The sequence below is a fragment of the Oryzias latipes genome, chromosome 14 (genome assembly GCF_002234675.1).
Source record: "Oryzias latipes chromosome 14, ASM223467v1".
Classification (NCBI taxonomy): domain Eukaryota; kingdom Metazoa; phylum Chordata; class Actinopteri; order Beloniformes; family Adrianichthyidae; genus Oryzias; species Oryzias latipes.
Window position 1 is genome coordinate 27,712,408 of NC_019872.2, and position 27,267 is coordinate 27,739,674.

The 27,267-nt window shown below is 39.4% G+C and overlaps 1 protein-coding gene across 3 annotated transcripts in view; it reads right to left on the minus strand.

Moving 5' to 3' along the window:
* Positions 1 to 5,022: 5,022 nt before the first annotated feature.
* The window catches only part of tmem132e (transmembrane protein 132E), a 477,315-nt gene continuing 455,070 nt past the window's right edge, over positions 5,023 to 27,267 (minus strand). For all 3 annotated transcript variants that reach the window (XM_023962717.1, XM_023962718.1, XM_023962716.1), the window contains exons 8-9: positions 13,261 to 13,455; positions 5,023 to 9,190 (exon numbers count right to left, since the gene is read on the minus strand). In XM_023962717.1, the coding sequence (XP_023818485.1) occupies positions 8,129 to 9,190; positions 13,261 to 13,455 (1,257 nt within the window). In that variant the 3' untranslated portion in view covers positions 5,023 to 8,128. The remainder of the gene's footprint in view (positions 9,191 to 13,260; positions 13,456 to 27,267) is intronic.

The window sequence follows — 27,267 nt, forward strand, 5'->3', positions numbered from 1 at the left end:
TGAACATTTACTCCAGACGTGGCCATGAAAATAGGATGTCGTCAGCTGATTTCATCTTCATAAGGAGACAGTCGTGCCACAGAGGTGGAGTGGTTGACCTCAGGCTTGGTTCCTGCTCTGCCGCTCATGAGTCAAATATCTATGAGCTAGAAACTGAACTCACCTTACTCTCAATGGCCTATAGCGCCTTTATCGTAGCGTCACTGTATGAATCTTTGTACTGTAAAACACTACATAGGTAAACGCCGTTTACCAAAGGAGAGAGGGGGTGTCACCCTTTCCACAATTTCCTGGCGCTCAGTCTGAGGTTTTTATTGTTTATCAATTAAATTAATTTCATTATTGACACAAACCTCAGGGACTTCTGTCATTTCATGAATTTCATAGTAATCTTCTGAGGCAGAGATGGAAGGATGAGCAGCAGGTTGGAGTGATGAAGAACGGGGATGGAAACATGTTGACAGGTTCCAAAAGAGTGATGGAAAGGTGGAAGGAGGACTTTGAAGATCTGACGAATGAGGAACATGTTAGAGAGCACAGAGGAGAAGAGGTGGATGTTGTGGAGCACGAAGTGGTAAAGATGGGCAAGGATGACGTGAGAAGATTGAAGAGGATGAAGAGTGGAAGGTCCTGACAACCTGTGGAGGTAAGGAAATGTCCAGGAGAGGTGGTAGAAGTATTTCCGACTGAACTGTTAACAAGATCTTAGGAAATTAAATCCGAGGAATGAAGGAAAAATGTTCTGGTTCCATTTTGAAGAAGAAGAAAGACGTGCAGAGAAACTAAGGAGAATTAAAGCAAACAAGTAAGGAATGGAGAAGAGTGGAGCTCAGAAGTGAGACACGCTATTGTTTTATGGAGATGTAATATTTGCTGTAAGGATGCTTCTGGAGAAGAACAGAGGAGGTCAGAAGGATCTGCCCTGTATTTATGTAGATCTGGAGAAAGTGTGACAGGATCCAGAGAGAGGAGATGTGGTTCGAATGAGGAAGTGACAGAAGAAGGTTGTCAGGATATGGATGGGAGCTGGAATGAATCCATCATGGGAACAGCTCATGGTAGATGTTCTGGAGACACATGCGGGGAAGCAGATGGAGATGGTTTGGTCACGTTGAGTTATGATTTTGGTGAATTGTTGCCTGTTGGGTTTTCCTTTCCAACTCATCCTTTGTTACCTAAAGTTTTTAAGGAAGTTTGATTTACTTTTCTCTCAGCCTGATGCCCTGCTTCTATTTCAGGAAAGGTGTCTTAAGCCAGCTTTAACTTGCAGAGATATTATTTTATAAAGTAAAAAGAAACATGAGCTGCAGAGCCAGAACATGGATTAGACAAAGAACAGCTAAAAAGGCAGCCTGTCCCAGCTGAGCGTTGCATTGTGGTCCATGGAGGCGTGTGTCAGTGAGAGGCTGTTATCTTCTCTCCTCATTTCTGAATCGCTGTGACAATTTCAGGAGTAAAGAGCAGCTTCTCTTTGATTAAGAGGGAATGACGGCAAAAAGCTGTCATTTACTGCTGAGGCTTCATGAACTTGAGGATGTTCTCTGTCACGATTCTCCGCAGCTGCACTGGAAACACTTCAGCATCAGATCACACAGGTTTTTTTGCTGCTCTGATAAAACTACACCATAGGATGAAATGTAATCTGTTTCTGGAAAGTGCTTAGTTTTTCTCAAATCAAAGGTATACGTCACGAACAAAAAGTAAATAAATGTTTACGTGATATTTTTGTCAAAAACAAATGTAGAGATTTCTAAATGTCTACATTTTGTTTACTTTTTTGGGAGAAAACTTTCCAAATGATGTTAAAAACTACTATATTTGAAGCTAATTTGCTACATTATCAGATGAACCTTCAGCTACAGGGAACATTTTGTAACTTTGGTTGGGTTAAATAAAGTTTACAAGACTTAACGGCTTTTGTTTGGTTGAACAAGAAGTGCCAGAAGTTCACAAGGACTTCTGGAACTCAATGTTATAATATAAGGAATTAAAAAAAAACCCCCACAAAGAATTAAAAATGTATCGCACAGAAATGACAATGTAAACATTTTGTAGTAGAGAAGAAAATACAGAAAAAAACGAGTTTTTTTTTCTTCCTTTTTAAATAGAAATGTTCTTTTTTGTGTGTGGCCACTTTTCATTTCTTAAAGTTATGAACCAAATTTTTAAACTCAAATTAATGACCAGACATACAGAAAATAACATTTTAGAAACAAATTATATTTAAAAGAAAATTTTATATTTTCTTATCTATATTATATTTATAGTATATTTTAATTTTTTTAGTTTCTTCTTGTTTGGTTTTAATCAGAATCAAAACATGACATTTATGCAAAAAATATCAAATCAAAAAAATAAGGTGGGATTATGTAAGTTCTTCCCGCTCCGGTAAAACAAACTTTTACTTGACTTTAATTGATATTCACTATACTTCATGAATCTAACGTGACCCAAGCGTCTTGCATCCATCGCTGCAAAAAATCCCTGATTATGAGAAAACTATTCTCTTTTTACATTCACGTCATTTCTTTGTATTTGTTTTTTATTCACTGCATTTCATTATTTCTGTTTGACATATCTGTGACTTTGTAACATCTGCAACCAATGAAATACGCTTAATTGAACGAAATCGAGTTTAGTCACTTTGGGTAAAATAAAAATCTCTAATCAAATCAAACTGAAAGAAGTCATAAATATATATTAAAGATTTCAATTTCTCATCTCATTTTGTGCTGACTAACCAAAAACTAAATGAATAAAAACGTTTTAATGTAAAAGGAAGCTTGGCAAAGAAAATCACAACAACTGGACTTTTTCAGTTGTTCCACTGTGAACCAAACAACATTATTTACGGAGAAAAGCCAGAGCAGCATTTTAGGTAAAATATATGTAAAACGGCAGAGAACTGCACAGTCGTGTTTTGATGGCTTAGTAAAAACGAGCAAAGCAATCTTGTTTTTCTTTGTTGTTTTGCCGCTTATGAAAATAAGTGCAATTGTCCTCGGAGGCCTCTGCAGACTGCAAATGATCTTCTGTGCACTCTTGAATGTTTGCAAACTGCACTGTGACCTTTGCACAAAACAAATTGTGATTGTGGGAGGAAGTAGAAGCACTTCTCTGTTGGATTGGAATTGTTTTTTTTTTGGATCATCAAATCAAGGGAAATTGTAGATGTAGCTTACATAGATCTGCCTTTAAACCTTTTTTTTTACCCTCAGCTTCTTTTAGGAGCTCAGAGTCAGGTTTCCATGAAACTTACTTTATTTTAAATTTTTGCAATAATTTTATCATAATTAAATCATGAAACATAAAACTTTTGGCGAAGACTTTTGTTTGAAATCTTTGCAAACAAAGACTTTTTTTTAACATGAAATAGCAGAAATGACTCCAAGTTCTTTCATGCAGAATAAATCTTTGCTTTTTTGGCAAATAAGAATTACCGTAACCTTTTGTACTAATGTAGTTTTGTTGAAGAACATTCAGAGGATTTCTATAGATGTAACATATAGACTTTGACTGTCGTAAAATCTTTTAAGCACACATTTGGTGACAGTCTAATTAAATTAAAGTCCTGCGGCAGCAAAATTCCCAAACCATCATTCTTTCAGTTGGACTAAGCAGCTGTAAGAATTTGACCTAATGGGGTTTCGAGAACATTACAAAACTGGACTAACTGAAGCTTTTCAAAAAGAGAACCTGCCACTAACTCAAAACCGAAAATACAAAGAAAATGGAAATAGAAAAAAAATATTTACACTTTTTCTTAAGCCAAAATTCCTCTCTTTACTGTTAACATCTTAGTTTATTTCAACAATTGTATTTTTCTTTCTTTTACATGTTAACTTTTATTGTTTTACATTTATATTTCGACCGAATTCCTCATTTGAATATTTTCTGCTTTATTAAAAAAAATATTAATTATTAAAATGATTTTTATTTTAGATGCTTTGAAAATATGTATTACTCTGTCCATAAATCTTTTTCTTTCAATAAAAAGGGATCTTTTCTAAAATGTTAAAGTGGATGTAAAAAAATGTCTTATTTTAGGTCTCTCATAATAAATATATACTAATATTTGTTTCTTTAGATGTTGGACTTTTTCCTGATATTAAACGTAATACATGATGACTTTGACTCCAAAAGTACATTTCAGCTTCATTATATTACAGACGTCTCTAATAAAATTAAATTCAAACTTCATTCGAGGAGGTAATTTATTATTTTTCCATCAATTTTTCACATTTTTAATGTGTGAAACGAGCTAACTTGTCCTGAATGTTTTTAACAGAGAAAAATATTTTTTACAGGAAAACCTTGAATGTCAAACAGGTAAAGTTGACAAAAACTCTTTCAAGTCATATTTAGGTAGAAACAACATTTCCCAGATTTATCACTTGGAGCTGCTTTCAAAGATGTTGGACCAACTTAATTCGTCAGGAAAAGATCTCAATTCCACTCACCTGTCCGTGCAGCCAGTGTGTCTCACCTGAGCTCAAAGGCTTTCAACCCTGCTGGCCGTGTGAGGAGGAACACCTCCGAGGTTCCTTAGGACACTTCTGCTGGAATGAAGCAAGAGCCCTGGACGTCGTGTTTAATTGAAATTATCTGGTAAATGTTGTACTTGGTTGTACAAAATGTTGAATTTCTTTAACTAATATTCTCATCATACATGCGTCAAAGTTGGTTAATAGATAGATAGATAGATGACTTTATTAATCCCACAATGGGGAAATTTCATTTATTAAGTTATTATTATTAATTATTATAATTATTATTAAGTTATTATTATAATAATTATTAATTATTAAATTATTATTAATTATTATAATTATTATTAAATTATTATTAAGTTTCACTTATTAATTATTAAGTTTCTGAGACTGAGACTCTGAAAATCCTTCAAGGTCAGATCGACAGATGCAGCGCTGAGGCACAATTCCCAACGTAATTCCTCCAACGACAGCGCGCCAAAACGTTAATTAAACGCATCACCTTTGGAGGCAAAGTAAAAATGACACCATGTCACCCGTGTATTGTTTTTTTTCTTTAGTACTTTACATATAATGGGAAAATACAAGGGCTCGCTTTCAAGAGAATACAGGAAATGTAACAGTGCTCTGTACATTACAATATTATAGCCAGTGTGCGGCTCACTTCACCTAGCCGTGCATGTCGTGCACAGTTCACCGAGGGCAGGTGTGAGGGCGCAAAAGGACATGATTCCAAATCTTCATTTACATGTAGCAAGAAGTCTCTGTTAGCAGCTTGAAGAAAACACAGAAAGAGGACCGAAGGAGCATGAAAGCAGAACACAAGGGACAAGAAATGCAGAAAGAAGAAAGCACAAAAATCTGAGTTTGATGTGGTGACACATGGATGAGAAAACCTGGGCACCAAAAAGGCTTTTCACTGCAACATCAACCCAAAAACAAAAACAAATGCAGCCAGGTTTTGTCAGGAAATCTACATTCATCCAGATAAAACGGAAACGCTGCTAATTCTCTCCGATTCAGCCGGGATTTTAGCAAATGTCGGGACTTTTCAGGACAAGAATCAATCGGCGTTTGGCATCAAGAGAGGAAGCGGTAAACTAAACCCTCACAGTTTGGTCTCACGGAGCGAAAACTATTCTTCAGAAAGAGACATTTTCTCCAACTTCTCTTCAAATTTGTGCTAAAATTTCGCTGAGCAAAAATCCAAAATGACAGAATTTGCCTCCACTTGGTCAAAATCAATGATCGCAGTAGAGGTGGATGTGGTCACATGACCAACTAAAACGAACTCAACTAGCTGTTTTCTCAGCTCTGGCAAATTCGAACCAATCACTGCTTACAGACGACGTCTGGCTCCAACATGGCGGCATCCGTCTCACAAAAAAAACAGCGACTGAACTGACTTGATTTGGTTGGAGCCAGAAGTAAACCATTTGCTATGATTGACGTAGCTCAGTCCAGTTTTCATATCCAGTCAATAGTCCCCTGTCAATAATTTGACATCATAGAAAAAAAGAGGCAAACAAATAACCTAGAAAACCCCCTGAAATGTGAGTAAGTTTGCCTATTTTTATCGTATCCTCCCATCAAAGTTATTGGAGACTGAATTTCCTGTTGCCCTGGTTACTTTGATCCAGAAGCTAAAGAATTAATAAAAGTAAAGTTTTCCTAAAGCTGCAGCTTTTATTCTGTGGTATTGAATTAAGAAGGGGTAAAGCTGCAACACCAACTTTCAGAACATTTTATGAATTTCTTTTTTCCAAATGACCTTATTGACACCTAAAGTCCGCACTAAATATTATTTTATACCTCAGAACTTCTTCAAATGAACACAAATCTTTGTTTTTAAATGGTGTTCAATAGCAATCCAATCAAACTCAACCCCAACCCAAGGATCAAGAGATCAACTTGGTGTTTTTCCATGTTCTTTCCTTCCCTCATGTGCATTCATTCTGGGATGGCTCTTTAAAAGCAGGTAAGAGAGCAGCAGAGAGTTTGGAGTGACAGCTTTAGCGGACAAACCGAGATGATGCTCATTATCACCACAGACGAGGAACGTGACTTCTGTTGGCTCGTGGGATCATGGAAATCTGTCAGTCAGCTGACATGAAAGAAAGATCTGAGTCCTCAGGATGCACAGAATTAAAGGAGGACTGCTCTAAGTGATCTTTCATCTGGCGGTTGTCTCGTTAGTCCTGAAAAGGACTCGTTTCATGTGAGATCAGAGCTGGAATAGCATTAACTTTCCAAAGTCATCTGTTATGAACGATGAGGAGTCTGCTGTCATCTCTCGATGTTTCGCTAAAAGTCTTTGTCAGGACTAAGTTTGGCTAGTTGAGTGTCAGCGTCTGTAAACATCTAACAGTACAGTCACCTAATTGGCATTTAGGCCAGATCTTCTGGTTGTGTCTTTGCCAGTGAAACCTGTGATGGTTGAACGAGAGCAAACAGGATGAGGATGGGGAACGTAGTGGGAAAAATAACCAACATTATGTAACCATCTTTGAGGGTAAACTACATCTCCAGCAGATTTGACGGGATTTGTGCTCACTATTAATGTCACTAACTCATATGTGTATATATATATATATATAAATATTTGTTTCAATTTCTTTATCCTCCCAGAGGCTGAAGCCAATAAAACTTGGGGAAAGATGTCATCAAAGGTTTAAAAATCAGACACCAATGAGTTCAAACTCTATGCATCTGTCGTCACATAAAGGATGGAGAAACTGATCCACAGCAGGAGCGTAAATGTTTCCGACCAGCCTCAAAATCCTGCAAGTCGGAGGGAGAAACCTCCTAAACAGCAGGCTGGAACGCCTCCTTCTGGATGCAATATTTACACACACTTTAGAGGAATGTCTGCATGTATGGAGGCCAAACGTGGCATGCCTTAAATGCACGGTAACGTATTTAGTTTTGCTCATGTGTATGGAGAGACATTTACAGTAAAAAAGGTGGTGGCTGAGAGTCCTCTTGGATTTTCCATCCTTACTTTCGCCTCTGTGACCGGAGAGCGTCCGCCCTGATCAAAGGTGCCGGGACGACTTGTTTGACTTTAACGACCAGGAAATGTAGACAATGAGATGAAGATGACAACAAACCATGAGGGTGTGACGCAATGAGAAAAACGTTCTGCCATTAAAAGAAAGCTTTTCTTCCTTTGGCCAAACAAAACGGTTGAAAACAGCTTCCTGGAGTCTCTGACAGTTTTTGTTCCCCAAAGGCCTCTTTGTTTGGAGTGGGCAGAGTACAGCAGAGTCCCGCTGAGCCTCTGGAACACAGCCTCAAACGTAGCCTCTCCCGATCCTCCAGAGTCAGTTCCTGAAAAGAGGAGAGCTGGAGCAGCTCCTGTGTGTCCATGGCTCAGCTTCCCGGCGAGGCGTGTTTGCCGAAAGATTTACAGAAACGTCTCTGGTGACGGAGGTCCCTCTGCTCGAGTCTTTGGCTTCCGTTGGCTTCTGTGTGAGGGTGTATGAGATTACAGCACTGTGCAAACTAAACCCTAACCCAAAACAAAAACCGTTTGCCTCTCAGTCTGTGAAAAATCACCTTCCACTCAGGTGAAAAAGACAAAAAACAGAAAGAAACTTTTGTTGTTGAAAGCTGAGAGCAGTAACACGCCTCTCATCTCAGGCGATCTCTTTTATTCTGCGCATGTAATTGTGCAGTTCCTCAGGGTCTTGAAAGCCCATATCATGGCACACCCACTGAATGTCCTCCTCATCTGCTATGGGGATGGAGTTGTAGGGCAGCTCCTCTGTGGGGAGGGTGGTAAAGGTGGTGAACTTGACTCTTTTGCGCTTGGACGTGGGTGAACTGGTCTCCTCGCCGTTGTCCTTCGTGGAGCCCCCGGAGCTGCCGTCACCCCTCCCGTGGACCTGGCTGTGAACGCTGGTCTGAGAGCTGCCGCTGCTGTGGTGGTCGCCGTGGCAACAAGTCTGTACGCCCTCCAGAGGGTTGCTGGGGCTCTCCACCTGCTGTGGGGACAACTCGCACTGGGCCCTCAGCGGCTCGCCGTTCCCCAAGAACACCCAGTGGTGGGAATGGTCCATGTTGGCCTGGCCCTCAGGCGGGATGCGCTTATGGCGATATTTGAGCACAAAGACGATGCAGTTGATAAGAAAGACGAGGATGGCCAGGCAGAAGACTCCCAGCAGGGCATACATGCCAATCTCCAGGTCCGTCATGCTGCGGGGGGAATGCACAAACTCGTCCTCGTCTTCATCGCTCTCAGTCGGAACTCCCTGGTTACTGATTGTGGGGAAATTGGTGTAGTCAATAGGAACACTGGCGGGCTGCTCATTAGACGTCTCATAAATTCTGCTGTTGGGATCAATGGCTGGCCGCCTGGTGACGGGGGCCGGCTCCGTCTCGCCTTCCGTCGTCGTGTCTTCCTCTGAGTCATCCTCTGGGCCGAAGCGCACCTTGGCGTAAACCTCGGCCGATGCAATGACGCTCTTGCGTTTGGTCTTCTGGCAGGCCTCGCAGATGGTCATCTCTAGGCGCACCACTTCGCCAGATCCCTCCCCCTCTGCCACCACCACAGGCCAGCGCTGCTGGGGCTCCTGGGACACCGACACCACTTTGTCATTCAGCGAGGACGCGTTGAGGTTGTAGTCTTTGGGATCAAAGTAAATGAGATTGGCAGCTGTGTTGTCGCTGAAAAGCATCCAGATGGAAAAACTGGCTTCCTGTCAGACAAAGAAACAAACAGATGTGGTGTTTAGTTTGAGTAAAAAAGAAGTTTTTCCGAAAAAAAAGGGGTTTTGCCATCCTAAGAGAAGTTTCCCTCCTTTTTAAATGAGGCTTGGATAAAAATTTTATCATAAAACTCGAATAAAAACACCAAGTAGGAGAAAAAAAAACAGAAAAAAGTAAAAAGTAAAAACCTCAGGCGCCCATTTTTCTGAATGCTTTGAGTAACTTTTATATTGTTTCACACTTGATTTATTTAAAGAAAACATAGTTAGCTGGAAACTAGAGTACTTTGTTGTGGCTTTGATCAAACAGCGAACACACGCAGCCTACTGATGACATCACCATATCACGGGCCAAAGCGGAGTTCTTGATTGGTTAATGCGATGTGACTTCTTCGTCAAAGTTAAAATATTTAAACTCTAGAAGCGCCGCACCACGAGGCGCCGGAATTCACGGGCCAGAACACACCACGGGACTTCTCATCGCGTCTCTACGATGACTTGACATTTAAACTGGACACGCCCACCACGCTGCATGGATCAGAGTTTCAGACTTTTGCATTGAGAGTTTCATGTGGTGTCAAAACTAAATGTGTCACCTTTGCTATGAGTCTATTTGTTTACTTGGATTAATAGGGAAAAGATGTTTACAAGAAACTGAAAGAATCGCGATAGGTGAAATCAGATGGAAAGAAAGATTATAGATGTGTAAAGGCTGTAGAACTACACACTTTATACACATATCTCTGTTGTTTAAACTCTAAAATTCTAAGATTTCTGTAAATTTGGAAAGCTGCACATGTTCTGCAGGGGAGACCTGGCATGGAGGAGATTGATTGACAAGGTTTTATGATTAATCAGGACACAGAACACATTGCGCTGTTAAAGAAAAACAAAAAAAAACATCCAAAATTGCACAACGTTGTTTTTAAAAATGGTAAAAAAACAAAAAACAGAGACAGCGGTTATATAGAGAAGTAGTAATATTTTTACATTTTCATTGAAACGTGAAGCTAAGTACACGATGGGCTAGCCCATGTTGTTCACACTAGACAAGCAGGGAGGGGCTTTCTTGTATTACTGCTTACTAGCGCATGTCTGCCACCTATGATTGGATGAGGCCAAACGTCAAAGCAAATATCAAAAATTGGTCAAAAAAATGGAAATGGTTTGGTTCATCTCCAGCGTCCTAGCAATGGCAGATATGGATAACTATCATGTCAGGAGGTTTACCTTTATTTGACTTTCACTGTGTTACCTAATCCGAGTGCCTGATTGATCAAAGTTTCATGGCCACACGTTTAGTCGTGGAAACCTGCGTAGCAACCCTTGAATGCAAGTTTTGAACGCGGAAGCCCAAAATGCTCGTTTGTGCGTGTTTACATAGACTTTTCCTTAGAAGTGGCCGCTTGAACACGTGTCGCTAAGGGCGGTGTGAATGCAGCATGACAGTTTGAGGGTCTCCAGTATTTGATCACTGAAATCAACATTTTAGCTCTTTTTTTTACATAATTGGACACATTTTAAAACTGTTCCCAAATACACCTTTGAAGTGCCTGGCCTGGGTCCAATGCTCAGATCTCTGGAGCGTTAGCGTAGCATCGGCGGTAGCCCACGCTCACAACATGCCAGAGAGCAGGCAGGTCTGATTTTGACGCCATGAAAGCGGCTTGCAGCAGGAAGAAGCAGCAGAGGAACGTCTGTGTGGCCCCAAAAGCAGCAGCACAGGTTTGGCTCTGCGGCTCAGACAAACAAGGTTTGATGAGTCTGCCTCTTTGTATTTGCTGCATGTATTTCTCCCACTATTTTTTTGTTTTTGTTTTTGGTGTCAGTCTTCGCCCCCCTGTGGAGAGATTGGATAAAATGGAAAAATCATCTGCTGCAGACTGAAAGCAACAACACGGCTGCCTGTGTAATCAGGGCGGTCTCTTCTGTTCACAGATAGCTTAAGCATCAGCCACATTCACGAGGAAAGAGTGGCGGCATTTTGTCCAACAGTCTAAAGAGAATGCGGGGAGAAAATCCTCTTTACTTTGAACTCAAACACAGGCAGAAAATGCCAACGTTTCACCAGGAGGCAGCCACGGGAGAATCAAATATATATACTGCACCGACGGGGTTTATTTTAGAAACACATGTATGCATTTCCTTAAAGTAGCTAATGTGATTAAGATTGATTTTCTTTGATACTGCCATGTTCTGCATGTCAGCTTAGCATATAAAATATGCAGCAGGGGTGTAAATATTTGCTCCATCTCGAGATGCAAATCAGACCCATTCAGATCTAAAAGTATGCCACAAACGATTTTTCGTTTAACGAGTGGGAGCGAGTTCATTTCGGCAGAATAGTTTTACTGTAAGCGGGGAATCGCTTGTCCAGGAAATGAAGGGAATGATAGAAAGAGGCCCGGACTGTAAATCTTTCACATCATGGTTTATGTGTTTCGCTCATTTCTGCAGCCGTAGAGGACATCGGGAAAGTTTTCCTCTAAAACGGAATCAAATGTCTTGAAATAGCTGCAGTGGTCCTCTGAGAGCTTCGCCGGTGGAGGGATTGGCTGCCTTTTATGGCCCAGCCTTGGGGAGCACTTAGGACAATACATTACAATAATTAAATTTCAAGGTGGCCAAGAAGCAGAAAGCGGGAAAAATTGGAATTTAATGCTCACTTCTTTTCTTGGTCATTTTGCAATTTTAGCAACTTGCAGGGCAGCCAAAGGGCTGGAAAGCACATGCATGCATTACTTCATCTTAATTCTGAGCAGAGGTCGTGCTCTCTGTGTGAAGATACAATAGCAAAGAAAAAAAAAGAAACACTCTTCCCAGAGCAAGCACATTCCTGCCTCTAGAGTAACTTAATCCATTTTGGAAACTGGATTCAGAGTTAAAGAAAAGTGTTCCTCCAGGCTCGATTATTCTAGTTTGAACTAAAACCACAGATTCCTATTCATTTGCTGCAGCTGCGCATATTTGGCACTTTTTCTGAAAAAATGTACTGTAGCTTAAAATATTAACCGCAGGATTTAATGTTATTAGACCTGAGGAACTAAAGGATTTTTAGAAAATACTGAAATCCGCTGCACTGATTAAGTCTCGCTATTTTAATGCACTGAATTGAGCGATCAGTGACTGCTACTGTTTTATTATGTAGATAAAATGATCTGAAGTGATTAGGACACTTTTTCACATTTCTGACTCGTAATATTCCCCACTACTTTAAAAAAAATAATCTAAAAATTATGTGAGAATGCAGCTTAACAATCATTTTAAAGGAACATTTAAAATACATTCGTTTTATTTTGTGGGAAAACGTTTCATGCAACATTGAAAAAATGTCCTCATCAAAACAACTTCAAAAATATAGAACAAAATATGTTTTTTTCCTCGTTATATGTAAAATATTGGTTGTTTTGATAGGATTTTTTATAATACGTTGTAATGTTTTGCCGTATAAAGTTTAAATTAAATCCTTAAATTAGCTGTATAATCTTATATTTGGGTATGTAGCTCTGGTAATTGGAAATAATGAAATTGGATTGCTCAAAAAATTTTATTTACATATATTTGGTATATTTATACACTTTCCCCCCAAATATGTGCTATTTCAAGGGCTACAGAATAAAGTTGTACACGTATAAGAAAAAGATAAACTTTTGACATCAATTAATTATGAAATTTTTTTTAAAAAGGTACATTTATCATTGATGAGTATATTATTGATATATTATTGATTAAAAAACTCACAATTTCAGGATGAAAAAGTCATTTATTTTTAAATAAAGTTGCACATTTAAGAAACTAGATTCACAGATTCTTGAGCAATATTATTTCATTCCTATTAATCAGAATTGCGCAATAGTTTTTACGATTTTCTTTGTAAAATCTTGACTTTTTTCTCTTACATTTTTCACGTTAAATTCTTACTCATAATGTTCCAGCTATCTTCTTCTATATTTGTTTATTTTTCTTTTGTTATGGTGGCCCCTAAAACTCCGTCACGTCAAACAGCCCAATAACCCAATAAAAATAAAAGTAGCTTCTGCAGAAATAACAGGGGTTTTTACCTGTTTGAGAGCGGTGAGTGTCTGCACAGCGGTTGCCTTGGCAACCATGGTGTGGCTGTTTCCCGGGCTGGGCTGCAGCGACAGAGTCAGGCCTGAGACGGTGTGAACGCGCAGCTCCGTTATGGACACCTTGTCATCAGTGACGGAGAACGCCGCCTCCCCGAGTGCAGCGTCCACAGCCAGCGGGGACTCCACCTGCAGAAAGACACATTTTTTTATTGCGTCTCCGCCTGACGGGAGGACGCCACAGGAGTCCAGAGCAGACAACAGCTTTATTGCCCGTGTGAAGCTCATAAAGTCCCTGACAGGCAAAAAAAGTGTCTTGTGCCGTCGTTTGTTCCAGCGCGTCTTAAATTCGCATCTCTCAGTACATCAACCTGGAGACACACAGAGATAAAAGCTCCTCTCTAAACAGAGTCCATCATCCAGCAGACAGCGAGGAGCAAACCGAGGATGCTCTTCCAACAGGGACAGGAAACCCAATGCTAAACTGCAGCCGGCTCAGGTACTTCCAGGCCTCCAACCACTTCTACAAGATCCACATTTCATTTGAAAACTGCAGCCAGAGGTCGTGGAGGACAGCTGCTCTGCAAAGAGGCCTTCGGTGAAGCGGTGGCCTTCCTCTTAAGGACTCAGATGGAGAATCAATTTCACTTTCATCTCAGGCATTTTACAAGAGGAGCCGAAGCCAAAAAAAACATCCACGGATTCAGCAGAGGAGGGCTGTGGCAGCTGACAAACTTCCCTGATCTTCATGAACCAAAACCTTGAAACAACGAGCGATAATTTACACGCAGGCTGTGCTTCCAAAGCAATAAAATGCAGCTGCCAGCAGTCCGCCTGGTTAACAATCTGATGGAAAAATTCAAACAGCAGAGGATGCTGACAGATGCAAATGAAAGGGTGACTAAATGACAGGGTTCTGCACCTGAGAGACACTTCCCAGATCACTCTTTTGATTTGTTTTGTTTGAAGCTCAAACTAATTTGCACTTAATTGAAGAAGGAGTTAGTCTTGTAGTTTGGTGCACAGGGATTTAGCCCAGCCTCTCTGTAGAAACACATGCATTTGCAGGTGTCCATTTGGGTTAAATGAGGATTTCTGAAACAACTTTTTTCTTCCATCAGTTTCAGCTTTCAGCCCCCTCTGCTGATTCAAAACTGCCTTCTGTTGTTGGGGGGGGGGGGGGGGGGGCTCTTCAAAATCTTCTGAAAGTCCCACCTGAACACTTTGACCTTACTAAAGAGATTTGATCTTAATGGGAGTTCCTGATAAAATAAAGATGACACAAAAAAACCTAAACATGTTTTTTCATGTCTGAGATCTAAAGATATATTTTACGTCTTCCAAAATATTTTTTAAAGTTCCACTTAGCCTATGCTTTCCCTGGTCACATAGATATTGTAAGAATGGATAAATTCTTTTCATGTTTTCTTTTAAACCTCTTCATTCATGCAATCAGACTATTTCTGAGATTCTGACAAACAGTTTTTGTGACTAAAAGTAAGTATCAGCATCACTGGTTCTCCCCTAGGATGCGTATTAAGCCAACTTCTGTTCTTTCTGTACACATCGGACTGGACTATGATCCACCCCTCCAACTATAGACTGTAGAAGAGAACTGGACTGAACTGGACATTTTCTATGGATGACGTCACACTCAGTCCAGTTCTCAGATACAGTCAATGGGTGGATGGTGTGAATAGAAGCATCTCTGTTGTCGTGTTTCATCATTTCCTTGTAATTCACAGGTTTTTAACTAAGTAAAACACATGAAATGAGTCATAAAATATAGATAATAAACTAAAATAAAGGTGACATTTACAGCATTTGGAGTCCAATCCACAGTTGACTAAACAGTTTTACTTTTGCTCCAGCGTTATTAATATGGTTTCTATTGCAGATACAATTCAAGAGTGAACAGGTCGAGTTTCTGCTTAGAAATTTAATTTTAAGTGTCGAGCTGAAGCTAAATGCTGGAGCATTAGTTGAAATGAGCTGTTGAGATGGCGGTTGTAACGAACAGAAGTTAAGAAGCAGCTGCATCAGAAAAGACGAAGTAAACATTCTGTAACGTAACAATGCTCGTGGACGAGGTAACATGATGGTGAAACTAGAAGCAATTCAAGCTGAATATAGAAAATATGTGATTGTCAATCAATAATAAATATGTCTGATCATTTTACTGGGAGCATTTAATCGGTTCCACAAGCCCAGAACCCGTGTGGCTTCAGAGAACTGAAAAAGGCTGCAGCTCCTGAAGATGGTCGGACATCTACGACCGTCTTCTGTGACAAAAGGCACCGGGGCAATCAGAATATTGAAGCACAATGAAGCCGGCATCTGCGCTGATGATGACCCTCACAAAAGGGATCAAAGAACTATGGGTGTTGTACAAGCTGTCAGCTGGCCCAGTAGTGCAGCAGGAGATGAAGACGAGGGAACTGTGCGCAAAAATAACCATCCAAGTTAAAAAAAAAGGAGGCTATCTGGGAAAAAAAAGAACATAATTAATGTCAGCTTTAACTATCATGAGTGGTGCCGTAACAGCCATTAACTCCTTCAGACGCGAGAAAGATTGCAACACTGGGTATGCGATACGTCTCCATAATCTTTGCCTCTGGCATTACAAAAAAATATTTATTAGAGCAATAAAGATGCTGTGTTTGTTCCCTCTATTGTGCCGGTTTGCAGCAGCCTTTCTGGTATGAAAAACAGGCACAAAAACATGTTTGATCAATCACATTACAGGCACCAAACTGATCTATTTTTACACGTTCTGCATCTTCAGCAAAAACAAATGACTTTGCAGACTTTTCTGTCGTCCGGATGGAAATTAGTACATCAGTTGGCAAAATATGTGCAACAAGTTTTCTGTAAAGTTTGCAGAAGTTTTTATCAACTTTTAGCAAATCAGGAGCTACATGTGTAAAACTGCTTTTGCAGAGTAACGTTTCAGATTTCTAAGCACCAAAGCTGCACTCCAGCAGCAGTTTCTCATTTATTTCCTCCAATATTCATTCCTCACTCTCCCTATTAGATGTTAGAGTCGCGACCTTCCATCTCCCCCTCAGCTCTCCCGGCCCGTGAACCAGTCCTTGCTCGTCTGTTTCGCTGACCCCAGCTTGGTGTCGCTGAACTCCACAACCTCGCTCCTTCGCCCCCGCCTGCTGCTCAGCTTCACTCAGCCCCCTGCCTTCACCCGCCATTACTCCCATTCCTCCTTTTTTTTGCAATAAACTGCTCTTAACCTTTGAAATTGCAGGTGTGTAACCTGGTCACTGCACCAAACGGCTGAATGCAGCTCAAACCGTCAAACCATTACCGCCTTAACCAGGGTACCGGGTGTCTTTCCAGTTTGGCCCTTTCTTTGCAGCCACTGATTTATTTTACTGTTTTATTTTAAACAAAGAGGAGGATGTACAACAAGAAGGAAAGTTTATGAAGTGAAAAAAATGTTGGTTAGCATTTTATAGAAAAGTTCCTTAATAATCAGGTAACATTAGTAATGTGTTTATAAGCCTCCATGGGATACGTGTATGCATTTGCAAATGTCTTAAATTGGCTGGTTTTCACCCGCGGACAGCCTGTATATACCCTTAAGGGCAGTTATGACCAAATCCTTGGATTAATTAATGGCCTTCCGATCAGGTTTTTGTATTTTCTTCATTTGAGCAGCTTTCTTCACTTCAAATTCCACTTGATTTGTTCTCAAATCTTTAATCCACGGCCTCTAATACAATAAGGGTTTATGTAAATAAACTCCCCCCCCATCACAGGTACAGTGAAATCAGATCCTGGACTGGACCAAACCAATCCTCTTGACTGCAGTCCGACTTCTGAATTATTTCGCTTCACTTTTCCCCCATGAGGTTTAGTCTAAAGACTTTTCAAAGGTTCTGCAGCAGAACAACAGATGTTTATGATCTTCACTCCTCATTCTCACCCATCAAAAGTTACCAGTTGGAACCTGCGATGTCGTACGAGTATGTTTACATTAACAAAACCATTTCTTTGCTTCTTTAGCACCACCATAAACTTTCTAATGTATTCCCAGTTTTTTATTCAATCCACTGATAAAAGCCTAAAGGGGAAAGAGTCTGCAGTCTGCTCCTCCTCCTCCACATGCATATCGTTTGCTGGTGATGAATGACCGTGCCAGACAGATTTATGTGTTATGGTAACTTGACAGTGCACAAGCATGTCCCCATGCAGGTTTGTGGGGCGCAAACCCCCCCAAGCCATGACAGTCAACGAAAAGATAAAACACCAGTTTTTCTGAGGAAATCTCCGCTGCATGATGGATCACACACATCGCGGGAGTTTGCTGCACAACAACACTTTCAGCAGATCTGCTCTATTTTTCTCCAAAAAAAGTCAGCTTGAAAAGTGTTTGGAAGTGAAGCTCCATGCAGAGCAGAAAGTACGTAAGAACTTTGTACTTACAATTGATTTTTCCGCTTTTCAAGATTCGATGATATTATCAGGGGCTAATTAAAGTCATCAAAGGAAAGTCTAACACTGTAGCAACCCTTTTCCAAAGGTCAAAACACGTCTGAAGACAAGTCACAGTGAGTATTGATTTTAAAACAGAACGTAATCACATACCAACGGGCTTTTACTTTATTAAATTTACTTTTAACAAAAAGAAAATAGCAGTCATAATAAATGCTGCACACAAGCCTGAAGCTGCTTAATGCTCGGTCAAATCTATTCATTTAGTTCACACATTGAAAAATAGATGAATTAATATTTAAATTTAAATGAATATTTTTAAGGTATTTTTCCAGTTTGAAGCTGTTTTAACTTCTCTTTGCTCTCCGCCTTTTTAGGTTTTGCTCAAAATCAGCACAGAGGAGAATTTTGTCTCATTAAGAGCTAAGATCTAAAAGGAATTATTGAAATATGTCAAAATCTTGATTCAAGACTCAAAAAACTCAAATTTCCCTGTAACCTTTTATTTTATTTAAAAATACTATTTTAAAGTTTAGACTGGCATTCATTGTCATTATTTTGAAAATGAAAAATGTAGATTTGTGTTCTAAGAAAAATGTCTAACTTCAGATTTCTATGATGATTTATTAAGATGGGCTAACTTCTCATTTTGTTCACATTTTGTTCCAAAATGAGTCATTTCCACTTTTTGTACTAGTTTTGTCACCACTTAGAATTAACCACAATTAGGTATTTGAATGATTATAATCAATTCAATTAACTTTATTTACCCTCTGATGGGCAATTCTTTTTTTTTCTTCAAATTTCATTTATGAGCATTGAGAAAGTTATAAAACAGTACATTTAAATTTTGGACCCTTGACTTATATCTCCATTCTCAACATTTCTTTTCTTTTTTCAAGAACATAACTTAGTATCTAACAAGACACAAAACAGGGAACAGCGGATGGATTATTAGGGATGGAGGGAAGTAAAAATGAATAAATAAATAAATAAGAGAACATTCATCTTGATTATCATTACAAGCCAGATATATTCATTACCTCCATTTGTTGTAAATGATTAACCATAGTATTGTGACCATATCTTCAAAAATTTGGGCAACTCTATCTGAGGTGAGTAGGTTAGTCTTTCCATCTGGCAGATTTCATTTACAATGTCTATCCAATTGTCCACGATGGGTACAGTGGGAAGGAGCCAGTGTCTTGTCACTGCTTTTATACCAGCAGTTGTTAATATTCTGAATAAATTTTCATTGGAAGTTGGGAGTTGTGTGTTACTTAAAATCAGATTAGTAAAATCACAGGGAATTGTCTTATTTAATATAGATTCAATGTGTTTTTGTATTTCCTTCCAAAATTGTTTTATAATGGAACATTCCCAAAATATGTGTTAATGGATGGCTTCTACTTCTCCACACTGCCTCCAGCACTTGCTTTTATCTCCATTGCCATGTTTCTCTTGTTTGGGTGTAATAAAAAAACCTCATCAACTCATCATTTCCACACTGATATACAGCAATCTCTCCAGTCTTCGTCTGACATAGTTGTCATAGTAGTTGTTGCTTTTTTCTCCCATTTACTTTTTAAATATTGAGTTGAAGTCAATTATTTACTCTTAAATCCCTTGAAAGTCTAGATATCAAACCTTTTTTACAATTTTGTAGGCTGTTAATATTTCACCAAGCACTGGTTCCTGTGTATCCATGGTGTGGAGGATCACTTTGTAAGTGTGGTTGCGTAGTTGTAAATATCTGTAAAAGTCATATTTCTCTTAAGTTATGATTATCCTCAAGTGTTTGGAAATCTTTCATTATTCCCTTGTCGAGTAAAGAGTGATATGTGTTTAACCCTTGCCTTTTCCAATGGCGAAATCCAGTGTCTAACTGGTTGGGCTTGAAATCATGGTGGTATGCGCACCATCTCACAATTTTTACGTTATTGTGTAGTCTGTGTTCCTCCTTTATTTGGGACCAGATTTTCAATTGTGTCACTATCCATGAGTTTTCAACTTTTTCCAGGTTTTGCCCTATATCTTTGTTTCCCATGAGCGCCTGTAGTGGGGGGTCTGAAACCAAAAGTAATTCAGTGTCTTTCCAACGGGCATAGTAATTTGGATTACAATGATTTATTAGGGGTTTTCGAGTCGTGCGGAATAAAAGTAATCTCTTAGGTTAGGGACTGCCATCCCTCCTCTTTCTTTGGGGAGCTGTAAGGTTTTAAATCTAATTCGTGGCTTTTTGCCCAGCCAGATGAATCTTGATAAAACTTTTTCCCATTGTAAAAACTGTTGTTTGGTAAGTTCAGCAGGAAAGGCTTGAAACAGAAACAGGAATCTTGGTAGTAGGTTCATTTTCACTGATTTAATTCATTGGGTCAGGCTGATGTAATGGACGGCGGACCATCTGTTGATGTCAGCAGATTTGATCTTTGTGATCAATTCTTCATAATTATAATATGCTATGTTAGAAATATCTTTGGGAATTATAATTCCCAAGTATTTTAGCGAGGACAGGTCCCATTTGAGATTTAATCTGGTACGTAGTAGGGTTGGTGGATTATAGTTTAAACTCAGTATTTCTGTTTTCCCAATGTTTAACTTACTGTATAACCTGTGTGGTATCCAAATGTATTTGAACATTCAAAGAATGTGGGCAATGACACATTTGGTTCACCTGTGTAAATTATTACGTCATCAGCATATAGGGTAACCTTATGCTCGCCCTGCAATAGATATTCCTTTTACATCCTTAGTTTGCCGGATTAGTTGAGCGAGGGGTTCAATGTAGAGTGCAAAAAGGAGGGGTGAAAGCCCACATCCTTTTCTTGTTCCGCGTTCCAGTTCAAAGGTGTTTGACAATTGACCATTAATTTTCATACGGCCGGTTGGTTTTGTGTATAGTAATTTTATTACTTGTATGAACTTATAATAAAGCTTACCAAATTAAAAGCTTTTTCGGCATCAAGGCTGACCATCGCTGCTTCTATTTTGTTTCCTTGAATAGGGCTCAATATGTGTAAGGTACGTCTTATGCTATCATGCGCTTGTCTTTGTGAAATAAAGCCTGTTTGATCGGTATTGATAAAACACGGCAGCACAGATTCTAATCTCTTTGCCATGATAGCTGTAAACAGTTTAGAATCCACATTGAGGACAGAGATGGGTCTAAATAACTACAGTTAAGTGGGTCTTTTCCTTCTTTCGGAATCACTGATATATTGGCTTGTTTCCATGAGGGTGGAATTTTGTCCTCTTTTAATGCTTTATTTAAAATTAGGGTTAGAAAAGGTAATAACTCCATTTTGAATTATTATGTTATGGCCCAGGTGCTTTATTTGCCTTTAGATCTGTTATGGCTCTTGACAGTTCTCCTTCAGTTATTTCAGCTGTGAGTAACTCATTTTCTGTTATACCTAGTAAATTAAGCTTTTTTTTTTATTCTGTATTTGGTGGGGGGGTTTTAAGTTGGTTGTGTGTATAAATGTTTGTAATAGTTTAGGAAAATCTTTTGGATTTGGCTCTGGTTATGGACACAAATTCTGAAACTTGGGTCTTGAATTTTGTGGATTGTGCTGTCCGCTTCTTTTTTTTTTAATTTACTTGCTAATAGTTGGGCAAATTTGGGACCGGATTCGAAAAATTTTCTTTTGTGTCTACCATCTTCTTCTGTATGTCTGTTAGATACAATGCATTTATTTTGTTTCTTAAAACTTTCAATTTTACTTCAGTTCTTTTTTCGGGATGTATTTTGTGTTCTTTGTCAAGTTGTCTCAGTTCTTTACTCAAGTCAGATAGTTTAGTTTCTCTCTCCTTCTTTTTATGTGCCCAGAATGATATAATTTTTCCTCTATTATCTGCTTTTAGTGTTTCCCAGACAGATTTTCTTCCAGAAATGTTTTGATGTCTGATTTAGTTAGTTTAATGAATTGTTGGTCGATACTTGGGTTGGGTGATACTTGTGTTTAGTTTCCATTGTCGGGTTTTGCGTGTTGCACCAGCTTTTACATTAAGTAGTACTGGTGCATGATCTGAGATGTCGATACTTCCAATCTCAACGTTTTGGATCCTTTCGTGGTCCTTTTTAAAAATAAAGAATTAATCTATCCTTGAATATCTTATGTGGGCGTGAGAATAACGGGTGTAATCTTTTCTTGTTGTGTAGATATCTCTCCAAATATCTATAATACCATGTTGTGACATCAACATTTTACATTTTTTCTGACAGGCGCTCTGGGGGGGGGCAGTCTTGATTAGTCCAACCTTGGGTCTAGTCTAATGTTCCAGTCCCTTCCACATATAATAATACCATCCGCCTGTGTCATTAACACTATAAGTTTTTGATAAAATGAAAATTCACTGCCATTTAGTCATCATTTAGTCCCAACAGTTCTCTTCAAGTTGTTGAGAAATGGAAGCCCTCCCGGTTAGATCTGAAATGTTACAGACAGATTTCACACAGGACAGATAAACATCTTTACATTAACTAACATTACATTTAAAAAACTTATTTTAACTCCATTTATTTTCCCTGTTACAAGTATGTATCGCCCTTCTTTATCTTTTTGTTCAGAAATCAATTCAGATGGTATCTTTTGGGATATTAAAGTTGCAGCACCTTTTCTATGTTTTATAAGATGAGAAATAGATTTTTGAGAACTCCATCCTTTTTTGGTTCTCATATTCAGTTGGGTTAAGATGAGTTTCTTGTAACATGGCAATTTTCAGTCTTTTTCAGTTTAGACAATATCCTCTTTCATTTAATGGGGTTAAGTACTCCATTTACATTATATGATGTGATGCACATAGTATTATATTATCTGTCATGGTATCTTGTGTCTGACAGAAGGGTTCCCTGTACATAATAACAATGCATCCGTTTAACCAAAAAGGATTGAACATAAAAACAACAGAGATTTAAAAAAAAGAATGTTCTCTCAGCAAATATTTAGAACAAAGGAACTTTTTAGGGGGAGTGTTCTTCGGAGAAGAGGTTCTGACATGCAGAACCTTTGTGGAACTGAAGATGTTGGAGCTCCGGTCAGGGATAGTCCCGCCCACTTTAAAGGTCAGGGCCCTGGGAGATTGCTGTGTCGTCTTTACTGTCATAGCTATTGTGTGTCCCGACTAATTTAGTGTTTACTTTAAAAGTCAGGAGAAGAAAAAAAAAGCCACTTTGAACACTTACATTGTGCACCAATTACAAAGAACTTCTTCTTTAAACATTTTAACAAAAAAGCACCACAAATGTCTTGATCTGCCTCTTCATTATTTAGCCTTCCTCCTCTCATTCAGACTGAATTGAAAACATCCCAGAGCATTCTGTGGATTTATTCACAGACATTGGGAAACTTGGGAAATCAGTCACTGAGTTAAAGGAAAATGAAGCAATCTGTGGGAAAATGAAAGGCAAATTGCTTCACTTCATCAGCAAAAGCTCCTTGGAATAAATCACAAACAAACTGATGACAGTCAGGAGAAAAAAAGCTCCTCCTAGATTTTTTCTCTTTTAATGTGTCAAAATGAAGCTGAGACTTTGTCAGAAATAAAGACGAAACTGAGCAGCTTTTTGCGTCTTAGCAGTTAAAAGGTTCTGATCCAGATTCAGCTCTGCTGATGGATGCCTCACACCATCAGCACCCCAAACACAAACACATCTGAAGAACCTAAAATCCGGGAGGGTCACAAACCTTTTCAACAAACACACACAGGAAAAACCTTGAACTGTGGAAATTTCCCAGGAGCGACTGACTAGAATGAAAGGACGACTCATCCAGGAGGCCACCAAAGAAGTAAGAGAAGATAGAGAGAAGGTCAGGCCTCACCGGAGTCAGATCAGGTCAGAGTTCACAATCCGATGAATCCATTGGAGAGTTGAAGGAGAAAGACTGTGATGGTCAACAAGATCAGATACGTTTACACTGGAACAGTCCTGTGGGCTCAGAAACGGCGGTGAAGTTTCACGACTTCATCTGGTTTGGTTTGATGTCTACACTCTAAAAACACTCTGCAGTTCCAATAGCAGCTCACAAGGGGGCAGTGAATGAGATCTGAGCAGAAAATAGGAAGCATGAAGAAGAAAACCAACTCGTCATGCTTCCGAATATTGTGTTTTATAAAGCTCCTCTACCCCCTTTTACTACACCAGGTTCACCCATCTGATATTTTTACCTTCAAACATTTCACATTTTTTCACATCTCATCCCTTGCTTTTCAGTCCACAGAAAGTCCATTTGTCTTCACACTAAAGTGAAACCCCACCAGAAATGAGTCTATTTACCGCAGAAACAGAAACTCAGGTAGACCGTCACACCTGCAGGATGAAGCAGGCAAAGCAGAAAAACACACCTCGATGTCAATCAACGTCACCACTGCGAATGCACCCTAAAACACTTGGGTTACCATCATCCTTGCATTCTTTAACACCTAATACTGGCAACAGCAACATTCAGATTCTGATGCAGAGAAAAGAGGGTTTCCTCTGCTTCAGAGCCAGCTGATTCATGTTGATTGTGTGAACGTTGTGAATGCACTGATGCAAAATGTTGCACATCAGGTCAGAACTGCTTTCCGCCACCTCAGAATCTGCTGGAATTACGGAAAATGTGTAAACAGTTGAGGAGTTACGTTAATTCCAACAACGTCAACACTGGAGCTAAAGCTTCGGCAGATCCGGCTCCAGGGAGTTTAACGGGGGGGGGGGGGGGGGGGGGGTGCACAGTTACCGCACGTTTTTTTAAAATATTTTTAAACAAATGTATTTAAACTCTTACTGCAGAAACCCAAACCTTAAATGTGAACTACAACTTAAAAAAGGAGAAATTACAAATGCTGTGGGAGCGAACTGTCTGCATGGGAAACAGTACGTCTGTCTGCAGCATCACTTTTCATTGAATCTGTTTTTATACCATAACCTCGAGAAACTGTGTTTCTTTCCACAGAAATCTTGAGGCACAACTTGGTTTATCAACGTCAGGGTCATCTGGACCTGGTGAGAGAATCCCAGTTTGAACTGATGGTCTTGTCGCTGCACTTGCCTCACTGATGCTGAAGAACTTTCAACACTTTGACAGCTGCTTTTGCATTTCATAATGTTCAGCCAAGTTCTAATGTCAGTTTTTAGCAACACCACATGCTGCCTAAAGGAATGGGTTCAGATCCATTTGAAATACATTTCCAACCATGGGCATTTTTTGTGTGGCTAGCAACCTGTCCTGTGGGGGGGCCTGATGGATGGGAGTTTAAAGGTTAATCAGATCAAACACCAAATTGCCTTAGTTTGGAACAAACTTAGAGAAATGCCACTGGTCTGGATGCTTAGTACGCAACTGTTTGACCTGCGCAGAGTTTTCTGGGCACTCATTTAAATCCACCAAATTTCTCTTGTGATAAAAAAAATATAATAAATTAAGATTTAGGTTTTGGTATCTGGAAGTTTTAAATGGTTGAAATGAGCCAAACTGGTCCAAAAATTCTGCATTTCTTTTTTTTTGTTTTTTACACTTTATTCAACAAAAACTTGCAGATAATGAAGTGAACTCAATTCAGAAGTAAGAAGACAGAGGAGGAAGGGTTAAGGTTGGATCAAACTGAGTGAGCAGACATCTGTGTCAGCAGGAGCTACTTTGAACCTGCTTGAGATGATCCAGACCAGCTGCTGTGTTTGAATGATGATTAGGAAGGACATTTACCAGGATTGATGACAATTTTTCCTCATAGTTTATAATTACTGACTGTTTAAACTTGAAATTTTTAATAATTTGCATGTTTTCTCTCCTCTGAGGTTTAAAGATAATACTGTTGACTTTTTCTAGCGCCGTGTCACTTAAAACCTAAGAAACTTGACTTATTCGGCTCACAAAGACCCCCTCCATGACATTTGATTAAATATTTACATATTCTTTAATTTAAAAATCTGATTGAAAATGAAAAAGTCACTTTGGAGGCTGTGCTCCTGGCAGGGGGGCTGATGATTAATGCAGACAGCCTGAGCCTCCTACCTGAAAGCCAGCAGAGCTGTTTTGACAGGAAGCAGCGGTCTAGGAATAAAACGGATTCCTGACTGAAGGGAGAAACGAACGGCGACGCCTCGTGTGCTCGACCGTCCGGCGGCGCTCTGCTCGTAGATGAATTTGTCATGAAAGCTGCAGGGAGCTGAAGGGAATCAGTCACACTTCACACGCCCTGTAGGGAGGAGATTGTCCGGCGCCGCGTGGAGGCCACACGCCTGTCGTGTTGAGGTGAAGCTGACGCTGCGAGCAGAGTTTGACGCTGACCAGCTGCTTCCACGTTGGGTGGAAGTTACAGTGAAGCATTGTTGATGCGAGCTGTGAAAGGTGATGCATCTGACGTCTGCACAAACAGAGCAGTGATAACAGAACAGCACGACGCCTCAGACAACACTTTGATTGTGACGTCTTTCCCTGAAAAAAACGTAACATTTTTCTGTAGCAAGCAAGAACGCGACTTTTACTTCAGCTAAGACTGAAATTTTGATCAAAAATAATGTCTTTGGGCTGATTGGGAGGCTGCTGGGAAATCTTCATCAAACAGCATTTGTCATTATATAAACCCGTCTGACTGAAAGCTCTTTGCGTTTTTGGAGTCAAACTGGGCTTTCTTTTCTTTGGCTGCCACTTGGGACTCCCAGCGTGTGATGAAGTGGTTTTATCTCGGAGCATTCAAACAGCATCATCCAAATGGAAATGTTCTCATGTGAGCGCCAAAACAGTCACCGCCGCTGCTGTGTCGGCTGGAAGAATGAACGACGGACACGAAGCTGTTTTCTGAGGAGTTGCAATGTTTACTGAGTAAATAATAACCGTTATTAACTGAAGTTATTGTAAAAGTCATGAACATTTTTTAAATATCCAATATAGATCATAAATCCACTTAAATGACTTGATAAACTAAGGACAGAATTGAAAAAAAGTTAAAATTTTAATCAATTTAAAAAAGCCTGCATCTAGTTTTTTTAAATTACAACAGTTTACAAACAAAAAACATATAAAAAAGACATTCAACAAAAATTATGGTGTTAAAAAACATCTTATAATAAAAAAAGTTACATCATATATCAATTATATATCACAAAATCTGTAGACGTTTTTGGAAATTGGTATAACTTAAAACCAGCTCCAAAGTGCTACCTTTTTTCTTTTTCAGTAAATTTCAATACTTTTCATTGTCTAAGACAGTGCTTTTTAACCAGTGTGCCGTGGCACACTAGTGTGCCGTGGGAGATGGTCAGGTGTGCTGTGGGAGATTGCCCTCATTAACTGATGTAATAACATTTATCATCTCCAGGATATCAGCTCTTTGTTCGTACAAACAGGCCCTGGTAAACACTGAGTAGTTAGGAATATGAAATATCATAAAATACTTTTTTCTTTGTGTTTCTTTGATTCTATTAAAGACATTTTGATAAGAATGACGGTACCGCGATTTAGCCGTAACTTCAAACGTTTCCTCAAAAGTCCCGCCTCTTTAACTGTCTCCACCAATCATTCTTGGAGGCTTAATCACATGTCATCAGTCTGACCAATCAGAAGTGGT